General features: G+C 36.7%; 1 protein-coding gene across 1 annotated transcript in view; it reads right to left on the bottom strand.

Annotated features, from left to right (window-relative positions):
- tmtopsa (teleost multiple tissue opsin a) overlaps nt 1-10,645 on the bottom strand; it is an 81,303-nt gene extending 70,658 nt beyond the window's left edge. Inside the window, exons 1-2 of the mRNA XM_058761850.1 lie at nt 10,078-10,645; nt 4,737-5,065 (exon numbers count right to left, since the gene is read on the bottom strand). Of these exons, the coding sequence (XP_058617833.1) occupies nt 4,737-5,065; nt 10,078-10,450 (702 nt within the window). The 5' untranslated portion in view covers nt 10,451-10,645. The remainder of the gene's footprint in view (nt 1-4,736; nt 5,066-10,077) is intronic.
- Nucleotides 10,646-12,482: the final 1,837 nt, after the last annotated feature.

Raw genomic sequence — 12,482 nt, 5'->3', positions numbered from 1 at the left:
CAATGACAAGATTGTCCATGGGTTTGGCAAATGGTCTTGTTTTGAGACTATTAAAAAAAAATTGTCATTCAAAGATAGCCATATTCCCAAAGGTAACATTTACAATATGTTGTGCTGTAAAAGAGGCTCAGTAGTCCTGAACTCATCATCAGGACTTCTTTACCTCCAACTTCTTTCATAATTGATTACTTATCTATGAAAAGCCAGAGTATTATTTAAAGCAGATTAACTGATTTTGCTCTCACTGCAACATACAGTCAAAGCAAAACTGCTTTATTAAATTGGGAATTTAACACCGCCATCTAGTCTGCTTTATTAGTGTGCTCTCTGTAACAAGGGAGTAACACTGTTACATTTGTCTACAGAGTCCAGACATATGTAAATTAATAAATAAAATATCATGGAGCAGCATTTTGCCTGTAGCTGCGGAAATCTTGAAATGTCATTCCTGTATGCGCTGTCTGAAGTCAGACCATCTTCATCTGTGAAAGAATGACACCAGCGATTAAGATGGTAATGTGGTAAAATAAATGCTAATGACTACAGGAGCCTTCACTAAGCTGGACACGCCATTTTAAAGAATCTACAAAGTGACAACTATATATATATATATATATATATATATATATATAAAACTAAGATTTCTGTCATCGTCAGGCTGACCCATTTAAGCCACAGCATATTGCAAGCAATATAGGCAGTATTGCAGTAATATACACAGACCTGCAGCTCTCAGAAACACAGTCTCAATTTGCTTGTGCATTCATAGACATTCATAGATATTTTCCTACTCTAAATTCCACCCACCTCTCTCATTTAAAGTGATCTGTTTCCTAGTTATTCCAAGTATTTCTGTATACTTCTCTCCCATGCCACTTCTTCTACTGTCTGTCTGCACAGTCTCCTGATTTGCTAGGAGTCAATGTTAAAAAAAAAAAAAAAAACATTTGACAAGCACAACCAAATTACGTCACTTTATAAAGAAACACTGAACGCCTGTACACATACACATTCCTACAGAATGAACACATAATGCTCAAATGCAAGACGTCACCATTTGCATACAGTTTTCCATCTTTATTTGAAAACTGTGTCATGTAAACAACCCTTTAGAAGACAAACTTCCTGCAGAGTTCAGCTTCATCCTGTTCCAACACACCTGCCTGGATGTTTCTATTAACCTGGAAGACATTGATTAGCTTGTTCTGATTTGTTTTATTGAGGGTTGTAATTGAATCTGATTTTATTCCATATTAGGGATAGGGGGAGTTCTCTGGGTTCGGGCTATATTCCGGGCTCGGAGCCCTCCCCCAGGACAGCACACCAAAATATGCTTACTATTTGCTATCAGATTAGATGTAAGGGTGAACTCGTGAAATCTGAATCAGAATCAGAAAGAGTGTTTATTGCCAAGTATGCTTGCGCATACGAGGAATTTGTTTTAGTGTCATAAGCTTCCAGTTTACAGAGACAACAACGACGCACAGACAATAAAAAATATATTTGAAATGCAACCAAATATGAAGCCATTACTAATGTACAATACATCAAAAGACAAGCACTGCCATGTATTATTCAGTTTAAAAAAATTGTCAGACATATTCGAAATTGAAAGCTTTCACACACAGTAAACACAAATACACCTCCTTTGAGGAGTGTATATATAAGGTGATTATCTTCTGAGATGGGCCAGCAATATTCCAAGTTGAAGCAAGTTATTTTATTGTTTCCAGGCATGAAACAATGAAACCACTATGTAAAGAACCGAATGATATTCACATTGTCATTTTGAAAATCTTTCCTTCTGCTGCAGTTCTCAAATGTCCTTTTTTCATTTGGTATATTCAAACTGGTCCATGTTCAGTTAAGAGACATGTGACAGCCAAAGTAATTTGCGGAATTGTTAAATCCATTTTTGATTTGAATTGTTGAGAACCGATGCAAAAAAGAATCTAATGCCTTCTAGCTATATTAAAAGACTTTGAATATAGTGCATTTCATATGGATCATTAAGAGGTGTAAAGAGTACCCGAAAACCATACTTGAGTAAAAGTACAGATATTTTACAATGAAAATTACTCCACTGCAAGTTACAAGTCACCAATTGCAGAACAACTTGAATAAAGCTCTTAGAGTATGTGATTTTAGCAGTACTTAAAGGGGTCATCGGATGCAAATTTCACTTTGCAAGTTGTTTGAACATAAATATGTGTTGCAAGTGTGTGTACACATCCATCCTATAATGATAAAAATCCACCCAGTGTTTTTTTTTTTTTTTTTTTTTAAATCCCTATTTTATAATCCCCTTTCTCAAATCAGGCTGTTCTGTGATTCCTGTCAGAATGACGTAGTTCTGCGCAGGCCGCTCCCATGATAGTTGATTGACAAGGCCGTCTTACCTTAGACCTGCCCTGAGTGAGCTGAGAGCTGTCTGCCATGATGTCGACTCCAGTGCAGGGGAAGACAAGAATGTCTCCGATTAAGCAATTGAGGCGTTCTGTTGTTGGATGTAATAATGAATATGAGCTTTCCTGTAGCTCAAATAGTAGAGCATGGCACTAGCAACGCCAAGATCATGGGTTCGATTCCCAGGGAAAGCAAGAGCTGATAAAATGTAAAAACTGTAACTTGAATGCAATGTAAGTTGCTTTGGATAAAAGCGTCTGCTAAATGCATAAATGTAAATGTAATATAGTAGTTGTCAATTACTCCCGACATCTGAGCTGCTGAAGACGCAGAGGATTAAGGATACTTTTGTTTTGAAGGAAAAGCGCAGATCCCGATCCGCCTAAATGCGTTTATGTTCGCGCAAATCATTCATGATCCAGCTTCATCTACAGAAGAAGTGAGTATAAGGGTTTTTTTTATGAATCTTTGCAAATCGCCTTTCCTAATAATGTGCTAGTTAGCAAGTTTTGCGGGCTGAAGTTTACAGTCTGCTCATCACCCCACGGAAAAGAGGGGCAGGGTCAGCAGAGCTCATTAGCATTTAAAGCAACATGGACTAAAGAATGGCTTGATGAAAACAGAGCTGATTTTTGAAAAAAGTGTTTTTTACACTACCATTGAGAAATTTTAACCAAAGTATGTTATAGACTTTTCATTAAGACCCTAAATAATCATATCAACTTGTGGAAAATGGGCATCTGATGACCCCTTTTAGCATTTGATTTGTACTAAATATAGGGTCAACGAAGCACTAGTCAAAGAGACCTGCCAATGAAAAATTGCAACATTGTGGAGAAGCTGGGGAAAACAGGCAGAGGAATTTAAATGGAAAAACTAGAACAAACAATAAACCAAAAACCACCGCAAACAAAGAACAGAATGACAAGCCAACAGACAACCATTACATTCAACAAGTCACAAAGAACTAAAGAAGCACTAGGGCTATATATACGGGGGCTAACAAGATAACAAGACACACCTGGGGAGACTAATCAAGGGGAACCAATGAACAAACGGACGAAAAACTGACTACAAACACCACGGAAGACAGGAAGTCACATAAAAGTCAGAGACAATGCACAGAGAACATGAAACAAAAAACAAAAAAAAAGAGTTGATTTGTGAAGAGAGTAATCATGTTCATTTTCTAAAACCAAAATAAAACTGAACAACTCAAAACTGAAAAGAAAAAAAACAATATCCTTCAAAAAGGTCTCTTCTGTATAACGGATAAATAAAATAATGTTAAGTAAAATTAAAAAGTCAAAGCCTTCTTGTACTGGATGTGCTGGTTTCGGCCTCATTGCCAGCTGCAGTCATATCCTCATCTCATACACAAAGAACCCGGTCTCATAAAAATACGTATAGTACGCCAAATAAAAACAGAAAATTGTGGTATTGATACGCAGTTTTTGCGGACATATGATACGCATCTACCCCACAACCCTAATCCTACCCATTGCGTTTCATATGCACGCCAAAGTAAATTTCTGCGTATAAACAGTATGCCAAATCGAAACATAAACTCGTGCTATTTATACGCACTTTCATGAGATCGGTTTGTATATAAAACACCTGTGATTCACAACTACTCGCATTCTCATAAAGTAGCCTTGTTGACAAGTTTGAGTGAGTAAGAGCAAAATACACAAGATATACCTGTAGTACTTTCAGTGCCCTGTAGTTGGCAATATCACTTTTGTAGCCGAAATAACCTGCTGCAGAAAAAGCTAGGTGCCATGCAAAATGTAATGTGTAATTGCAACCCTCACTACAAATGTAGTGGAGTAAAGAGTACAGATGCTTGTTCAAAAATGTAGTGAAGTAGAGAGTAAAAGTTACTAATATCTTTGAACTGCAGAGTGTCCAAAAAGATACTCAAGTACAGTAATTAATTACATTTACTCAAATACTTTATACCTCTGGGACCATTTCATGGTGTTCAGTTATTTTTTTTTTTTTGGTTTTGGAGCTTGGATACAAAAAGAGATGTGTATAGAAGGGTGAATGAAAAATAAGACAGCTTTCATTTTGGGGTCAACTTTTCCTTTAGAGATGCTGGCTGGCAACTAGAACTATAAAGTTTTTGAGATCCCCTACCAGCACTGTGCCCTTGAACAAGGAAAATAAGCCCAGGATGCTCCCTGCAGCGTATTGACTATAAGCAGCTGCTAAATATCAGATATCCTAACCTTAATCAAAAACTGAACTACCAAGGGCACATGCTAAATTTTTAGTTGAAAAACTGATTTCACATAACCAGTGACAGTGGACAGTGTTTCACTCACCTGTTTAATGGCAAGCAGCAGCTTACCATAGCAGAAGACAATGACCAGGAAGGGGACAATCAGGCAAAAAATAAAGAGGCAAATGATGTAAGAGATGTTATTGGCTGTCTTGGTTGTCCAGTCTACAGAGCAGGTGGTCCCAGGGCCTTCTGGGCCATAGCGACTCCAACCAAATAGAGGGGGCAGAGTCCAGATTAAAGAGTAGACCCAGGACATCACCACCCCACCGGCAACCTTCCTATAGTTGGTGGCATCAGCCTCCGTGGAGCCCATCATTGTACAGTAACGTTCGTATGATAGCACGGCCAGAGAGATAAGTGACACAATGCCTGCAGAAAATATAAAGACATATTTCAATAATGTTATAATATGATTTAAGCTTAAATAATCAAATGTGTTATTCCATTACGGAATGACTGCTCACATGGAGTTCAATTATTTTTTAAACAGGCATAGAAAAGTCATTCAGAAGGGCAGAACTCCATGTCCTACTATTAATTCAAGACTGGCACTGACTGATAAACAGCAGTTCTGATGCACATAAGAAAGTACTTTTGCAGAGTTCAGTTGAGTTGCCTGATTAGTAAGGCTTTGATTCTTATTCATACTCTTTATTTGTTGTGCAGTTTTAGAGATCCACAAGTCAGCTCTTAATGCTAAAGTGTGTAATTTATGTACCACTTGCCTTGTCTTCTGTCTTCCAATGATTCTACAAACATCAGAAAGTGTTGATAGCACCACAGAAAAGTGGACAGAAGTAGTGTGTTATTTGAACCTTGAAGCCTGGTAAAAGTCTTGGGATTAGCTAAAATTCCATAAAATTGTGTGCCATTTTTTCCATTTCCTTAATTAATCAGATTAATGGACGACAATGTGTACATAACTAATGCACTGTATTTTGAAATCAGATTATGTAAATCCTAAATATTTTCATTAGGTGAACTAAACTAAAGTTTCTTTTTGGTCAGGTAAAGGTAGTTAGAGCTTTTATTTGATTTGGAGCAACACACAGTTACGTATACATTTTAATTAGAAAAGATCCTACAATTAATGAAGTAATCAAGGTAAATCCCTATGTGCACATCTGTTAGTGTCGAACACTTTAATTTTTAGGTCCATCAACCCAGACCAGAGATACTTTGATGTCTTCACATTAAGTCTCAATGTTCAATATTTTTATTATTTTTCAGCATCAAGTCCTCCACAATACCACCATTACTTCTTGTGAGTATTAGGGGAGGCCAACATTTAGACTTGTGGACACTGAGTTCAGCTGACTGTGTGATGGTTTGATAGGGAGGGCATGTGACATAAACTGGAGTACCCAGTTCAAGGGCATGACCGCAATGAAACTCACCCGAAATCTAATCCTTCTACAGCCCGATTGCTGATCCATTAACTAAACCACTAGACCATGTCGTATATACCAAATACTCTAGATGCACGTGTCAGACGGCTAGCATCGTTATTTGACACCTTAAGGGGATAGTTCACCCAAAAATTTAAGTTGTCATAATACACTCCAGTCCCGGATCCTGAATCAAATCGCCGGGGGTGCTTCTTAAATTAGTGAGGGTGCTCTAACCTTAAAAAAAAAAAAAAATATATATATATATATATATATATATATATATATAGGTGCTGGTCATATAATTAGAATATCATCAAAAAGTTCATGAGCTGTAAGCTCTAATCATCAAAATGAAAAGAAATAAACATTTGAAATATATCAGTCTGTGTGTAATGAATGAATATAATGTACAAGTTTCACTTTTTGAATGGAATTAGTGAAATAAATCAACTTTTTGATGATATTATAATTATATGACCAGCACCTGTATATATATATATATATATATATATATAATGGTTTTAGTGTTATCCATTGCTATGACGCAAAGAGCGCTCTGTTTATAATCACTAAAAGCTGTCACTCATCTTAGTTCATCGCGATCTCGCGTAGTTACGTTATAATCAATGAAGTTCTCTACGCTGCACAATGAATCTTACATCTTACTTACATTGTGTAGACACTTTGTTATAATGAGATGATTAGTGCTGAACACAACACCTGCACAAAAACTCCAGCAATTCTAGCGCTGAGTGAATTCTAACTTAAATGCCTCTGATTGGCTATGGGTCCAAGAAATCAGCAGATATGTCTGTGATTGGCTACACTACTCAACGTGGCAAAAACACATTAAAATAGAAACCAGTCTCCAATGCACAAATGCACTGGATAGTTTGCCAAATCTGCAATGAAATTCCATTATTACAGCTTTAACTGAGGGTGCTATTGATTTCATTTGAGGGTGCTTAGCACCCTCTAGCACCCCCATAGAACTGGGCCTGATACACTCAGCCTTTCCAAACTCGTTGAATTTTTTTGTTCTTCTGTGAAATATTAAAGATGTTTTGAACAATAACGTTTTTTATGCATTTAATGAAAGTCAGTGATGTCCAAAGGCAATTGGGAAAAAAGAAAGAAAAAAATATAAAAAAATTTAAACAACTTTTATTAACATATTATATACACACACGTGATTGATCGGGATACATGTGTAATGTATTACTTTTTATATTACTATTGTAATATTTATCACGCTCAGCAACCACAGCGTTGTTAACCATATTAATAACACATTTAATACACATTAATTTAATTTCTTCAAAGTTAAGGAGAGATGTAACTCACATTTTGATGCACTAGCAGGTCAGACTTTTTAAAGTGTTCCTCTGGGATCAGTGCTCAAGAACACAGCCCTGCAGTATGAAATGACTTTTTGATTACTTTCTTCAAATTGAATCCAGATGAAACCAACAGTCATAAACATTTTATGAGACATGAGGCCTTTTTTTGCTTATTCTAATGATACACTGTCCACATAACATCTCAGAGGAGATTAATCAGATATAGTAAATATCTGAAAAATTGCATAAGATCTCAAGCCATACTGAGGTGGATTCAAAATCTAATATTTTGGCTATGTTAAGCTGCCAAGAGGTGATTTTCCCATAAACAAAGCAATCAAATGTGATTTGTCTTGCTCTGCTGCATTCACTGGCAGCCTTCCGATGCCAAAAAAGAAAAACATTTTCTGCTCAAGAGAAACTTACTGGAGAATATAACTATAGTGATCCTTCTCTAGACATATTGTAGAACAAAGCAGTCTGAGGTTCTAGCATGGCTAGGCTATCTCTATCTGATCTGATCAAATGCAAAAAAAAAACTAAAATACATACATATTGAAATTGTCATGTCCCGCCAACATTTTACTGCTAAACTTATTTATAGAGCATTAATATTTATAGGGATTTCACATTTGAAATAATTAACCCTGGGTCAGTCTATACCCAGGAAAATGCAATCCTGGGTTATCTTGCTTCATGTTTCATACTGCTTATACTTTACCCAGGGTATGCATAAACTTCTGTTTTACACTGTACATAGCTAAACCCCAGGTTAATGTTCTTATTTGCATATTTGCGGTGTCACTGTCATTTATTTGACGAATGCAGCGCTCAATGTGCTATTGTGATACAATACTATTTGTACCCTCTTAAGTCTAAAACATTGCATAAGAAAACAATGAATTTCATAAGTCATGCACACAAACGCTTTTGGCAATAGTTACTATGACAAATACTAAGTGAATTGATAGTAGTGGACTGATGTATGTGGCTGCATGTTGATGGCATTACTATCAGTTTAGTGGTGTTCCTGATTGAACGACAGATCCTTTCTTTAAGAGCAAATTAGTGGTGTATCTTCAATATCAATGTTATTATCTTCAAAGTTGTATGTCCTTCTAATGTTATGAATGTTTATGAGTTCTGAAAACACAGTGGTGACTGTTGTGATTCGAAGTGATGAATTACTCTAAGACACTATGCAGTTCTGAAAATTAACAGAGAAATGTATTTATCACTAAGCTCACAGAGGTGCTGTTAGTTATCAAACCCAAAGGCTGAGGTGAGCCTGACATGCTATGGTCTGCTGATAGATCAGTGTGAATGTCTCAGATTTGGTCCCATGGACAAGGAATGGATAAAAGAAGATTTTAACCAATGCTCATGATTTCTTTGTTTGGCACTTTTTCTGACCTCTGTCTTCATCAGACTCAAGTCCTTAATGGCATCTCTCTTTCTCAGCTAATATTCCATGTACACATTAATTAACTGTCTAATATATCATTTGTAATAATATCTTCTAAAATTAAAATCATTGAAACAGTAACACACAAATTTGTAACTATGTCAAATAAATGACCCAAAACAGTATTTTATTTCCTGTAAGTTTTGAATTCATACATGACTAAAACAACAATATAAGTAATATAAGTTAAAATGCTAGTCAAATGACATCAATTAAATATGGTGAGAGGACCATCATGAAATCTCTGAATTGTGAAAAACATCAAATGCTTCACGTCTTATTTCAGTTCATTTGTGATAAAGGTAGGCAAGCCTTGAAAAACCTGGAAATCTGCTATTGAAGTGGTGTTTCATCACTGAGCTATTGACTGAGAATCACATCAGTTGAAGGTACTAAATTTACTTGGGCATAAGATTTGCTGCCTCCAGCAAGAACCTTCAGACTCATCTGCAGTTATAAGCTGCAATTCTGTCTGTGTACTGAAACTGGTGTGGACTGTGTCTTTATTTGTTTTTGTTTGGTTGTTTGTTTCCTGGATGTAAGAAGCTATTCAAAACTGCATATCTATGCAATTCGTTAAAACATTAAGAGCTTAAACACATATGTGCTATGACTAGCCTAACATTTTTCACTTTCTTGACAAATTAAATGTTTATAGGTGCTGGTATACACTTTTATCACTATTATTATTATTTGTTTTATTTTTTGTTTTAAATATGACTAATATTTGAAAAAAGTTTTGGCACTAATTCAAAGCCACTGAATGTTACAATTTTTGCAGAAAAGTTTTATTATTATTATTATTATTATATTTAAACAGTTTTCAAAAGTGTATGAAACTAGCATGAATAGAAAGATGACATTTTTTAAGAACTTGGCACTTGTCTTTTAAACTAGAGTTTAAAAAGCATCTCAGATGTGGTTTATTTTATATTATGCACATTGCACAAGCTGCTGCAGAACAAAGATGCCATAAGTTTAGTTATCGCTACACGTTAAGCTAAACTTGCAAATGGAGACACAACTGGATACTTTAGGTACTTGTGATTAATAGGGTTTTTGATCATTTGAATGATTCATTCCAGTTGAGATCTTTACTGCACGCATGCAAGCAAAAAAAAAAAACATAACTGATGAACTGAATCACGCATAGTCTACAGTCGGTGTATTCTGCAAAACACTCACCTAACAACGAGTTGGCAAAGCCGTACCACACACATCCACTGTTGCCGATGAGCCATCGCCCTTGAGTGCTCGCCGCGAAGCTGAACGGCGTGCCCAACACGCAAACCAGGAGATCACTCAAGCAAATATTCACCAGCAAAAAGTTGATGGGGGACCGCAGAATCTTGTAGCGGCAGAAGAGCACGAGAACCAGAAGGTTGTTGAGGAATCCGAAACTGCCGATGAAGCCCAAGGTCACCGCCACGAGCAGGTGGCCGGTGGGACTGAGGTTGCGATAGGAGGAGGACGCCTCCAAATGTTCCTCCACTGCACTGAGGCACAGCGCGCTGTTCGCCCTCCTGCAACTGATCACACTCAAGTTGGACGCAATCATCGCAATCCGTTCTGGGTGCACATTGAACAAAAGTCACTGCATTGTTTTCTGGGGGAAAGCAAAACATTTAATTTGCTGTGGCGTTTTGACAACAGACTGCGATCCATAGAGAGGATAGTTATTTGCAGTAGAGTTTAAGTGTTGGGTGAGATGCACGACGATTTTATTTCTCAATTGTTGAACTTTGTTGCTCAGTTCATCGGTTCAAAAGTGGGAATAAAGTTTGGCGTCCCTTTGCTCCACCGTGTGGTGATTACAATCCTCATATGCGGTGGAACCGTACTGTGTTGATGTTAGTGTACCTCCTTCTCAGCTGACGTCTAAATCCGTCTGCTATGCTGAGGATACTTGGCGCAACATCCAGGTTAAGAGGACAAAAACATCTGCAGCGCAGCTGCTCCGTCCCTGTTCTGTCGCACGACATATTAAACGGTTGGTAAAACATTTATCTCGTGGAGAATGCACTGGGGAAATTCTGAAATACCCTTTTTATTATTCGAATTACTCGAATCATTGTTCGTACGTTTTAGCGCTGTCCATGGTGCTCAGTGTTTTATTTAAGCGTCGACTTGAAGTTTTAAACGAAAAAAAAAAAAAAATTCAGCATTGTCCAAGACAATGAATTCCTCATCTGATAAAAATTGCATTAAAATAAACATAAAAACTAGCTAAACAAAAACGAAAAAAATAAATAAATAGTTCATAGCCTGTAGCCTGTTGTGAAATAGCCAATGCATTATAGGCTGTTGAAATTACTTTGTAGTCTAGAGCAAAGTTTGCACATAACCTCGTCACATTCCGTTTCAACACCGTTGTCCAACCACAGTGATTTTCTGGGTTGCTTAAAATTCTGTTTATTTCTCACTCTGGATATCAGAGAAATTTATGAATGGTTGTAAATTCGCCCTGAGTAAAACAGATGCGCATGCACAACACATTGACTTGAAAGACAGGGGCAAGACAAAACCTCTGTATTGATCTTAGGAAAAGAGCCGGTTGAGGGCTTTGTTTGATTTCAGAGTGATGTGGGAGATGGCAAAGAAACTTGGAGAAAATGAGAACATTGTCTTTTTTTTTTTTTTAATTAATTTTAATTGTTCATTTGAGTGTTTCACAATGAAAAAATTCAACAATAAGTAAACATGGATTTTGAAGTGTAATTTATATTTGCGGAGGTGAATATAGGGGAACACATGGGGAAATGGAGCTGAGTGGAACATTGGATGCGTTGTATATTTAATTGGTAACACTTTAGAATACTGTTTCTTACTGCATAACTAACAGGTAATTATTAATTAACACTTAACTCATTACTAACTATAAGGAAGATGTTAACTAATCAGTATGTAATACCAACTTCAACCTGTCCTCCAACCAATACGCCCGTATATGTCGTTTGTCCAAATCCCTGAAATACGACGATGTAATCATGCGATCATGGGTTCGACCCCAGAGATCGCACGCGCTCATAAAATGTGCACTAAAAATCATGATTTTGCATGATTTCTGTAAGGGGTGGGTTTAGGGGTGGGGTTAGGTGTGGTCATTCGTACGAATAGCCACCTAGTAATGTACGAATTACCGTGAGATCGGTGTAAAAAGTCCACACATTGCATTTAAATAAACACGCATTTTGATTGGTAATGACAGTCATACGTCATTTCATGACGACAGACGCAACACGATACTGTCATTATTTTTACGCACGATAGAGGACGCTTAACTTTAAAACGTAAATATAGGTCGTAATAAGGCGCTTGCACAAATGACCTACAGGGTCGTTTTTTCGTTGGAGGACAGGCTCATAATTATTATTTACTAATAGGTTCACTTTAGAATACTGTTTCAGATTCCAAGTAATTCCTGCGGAATTATCTGATCATTTTTATTAATTACTAAGGGGTTTACTATATTTTCACTTTAAAATAGGCCTACTGTTCCATGTTCGAAATAGGTCCTGCAGAATTATTTTATAATTATTTATTAATTATTAATGTGTTCCCTATATTTTCACTCTAGAATACTGTTTCAG

The sequence above is a fragment of the Onychostoma macrolepis genome, chromosome 02 (genome assembly GCF_012432095.1).
Source record: "Onychostoma macrolepis isolate SWU-2019 chromosome 02, ASM1243209v1, whole genome shotgun sequence".
Taxonomy (NCBI): Eukaryota; Metazoa; Chordata; class Actinopteri; order Cypriniformes; family Cyprinidae; genus Onychostoma; species Onychostoma macrolepis.
Note: the sequence above shows the minus strand (reverse complement) of the source record. Positions and strands in the feature narration are given on the sequence as shown.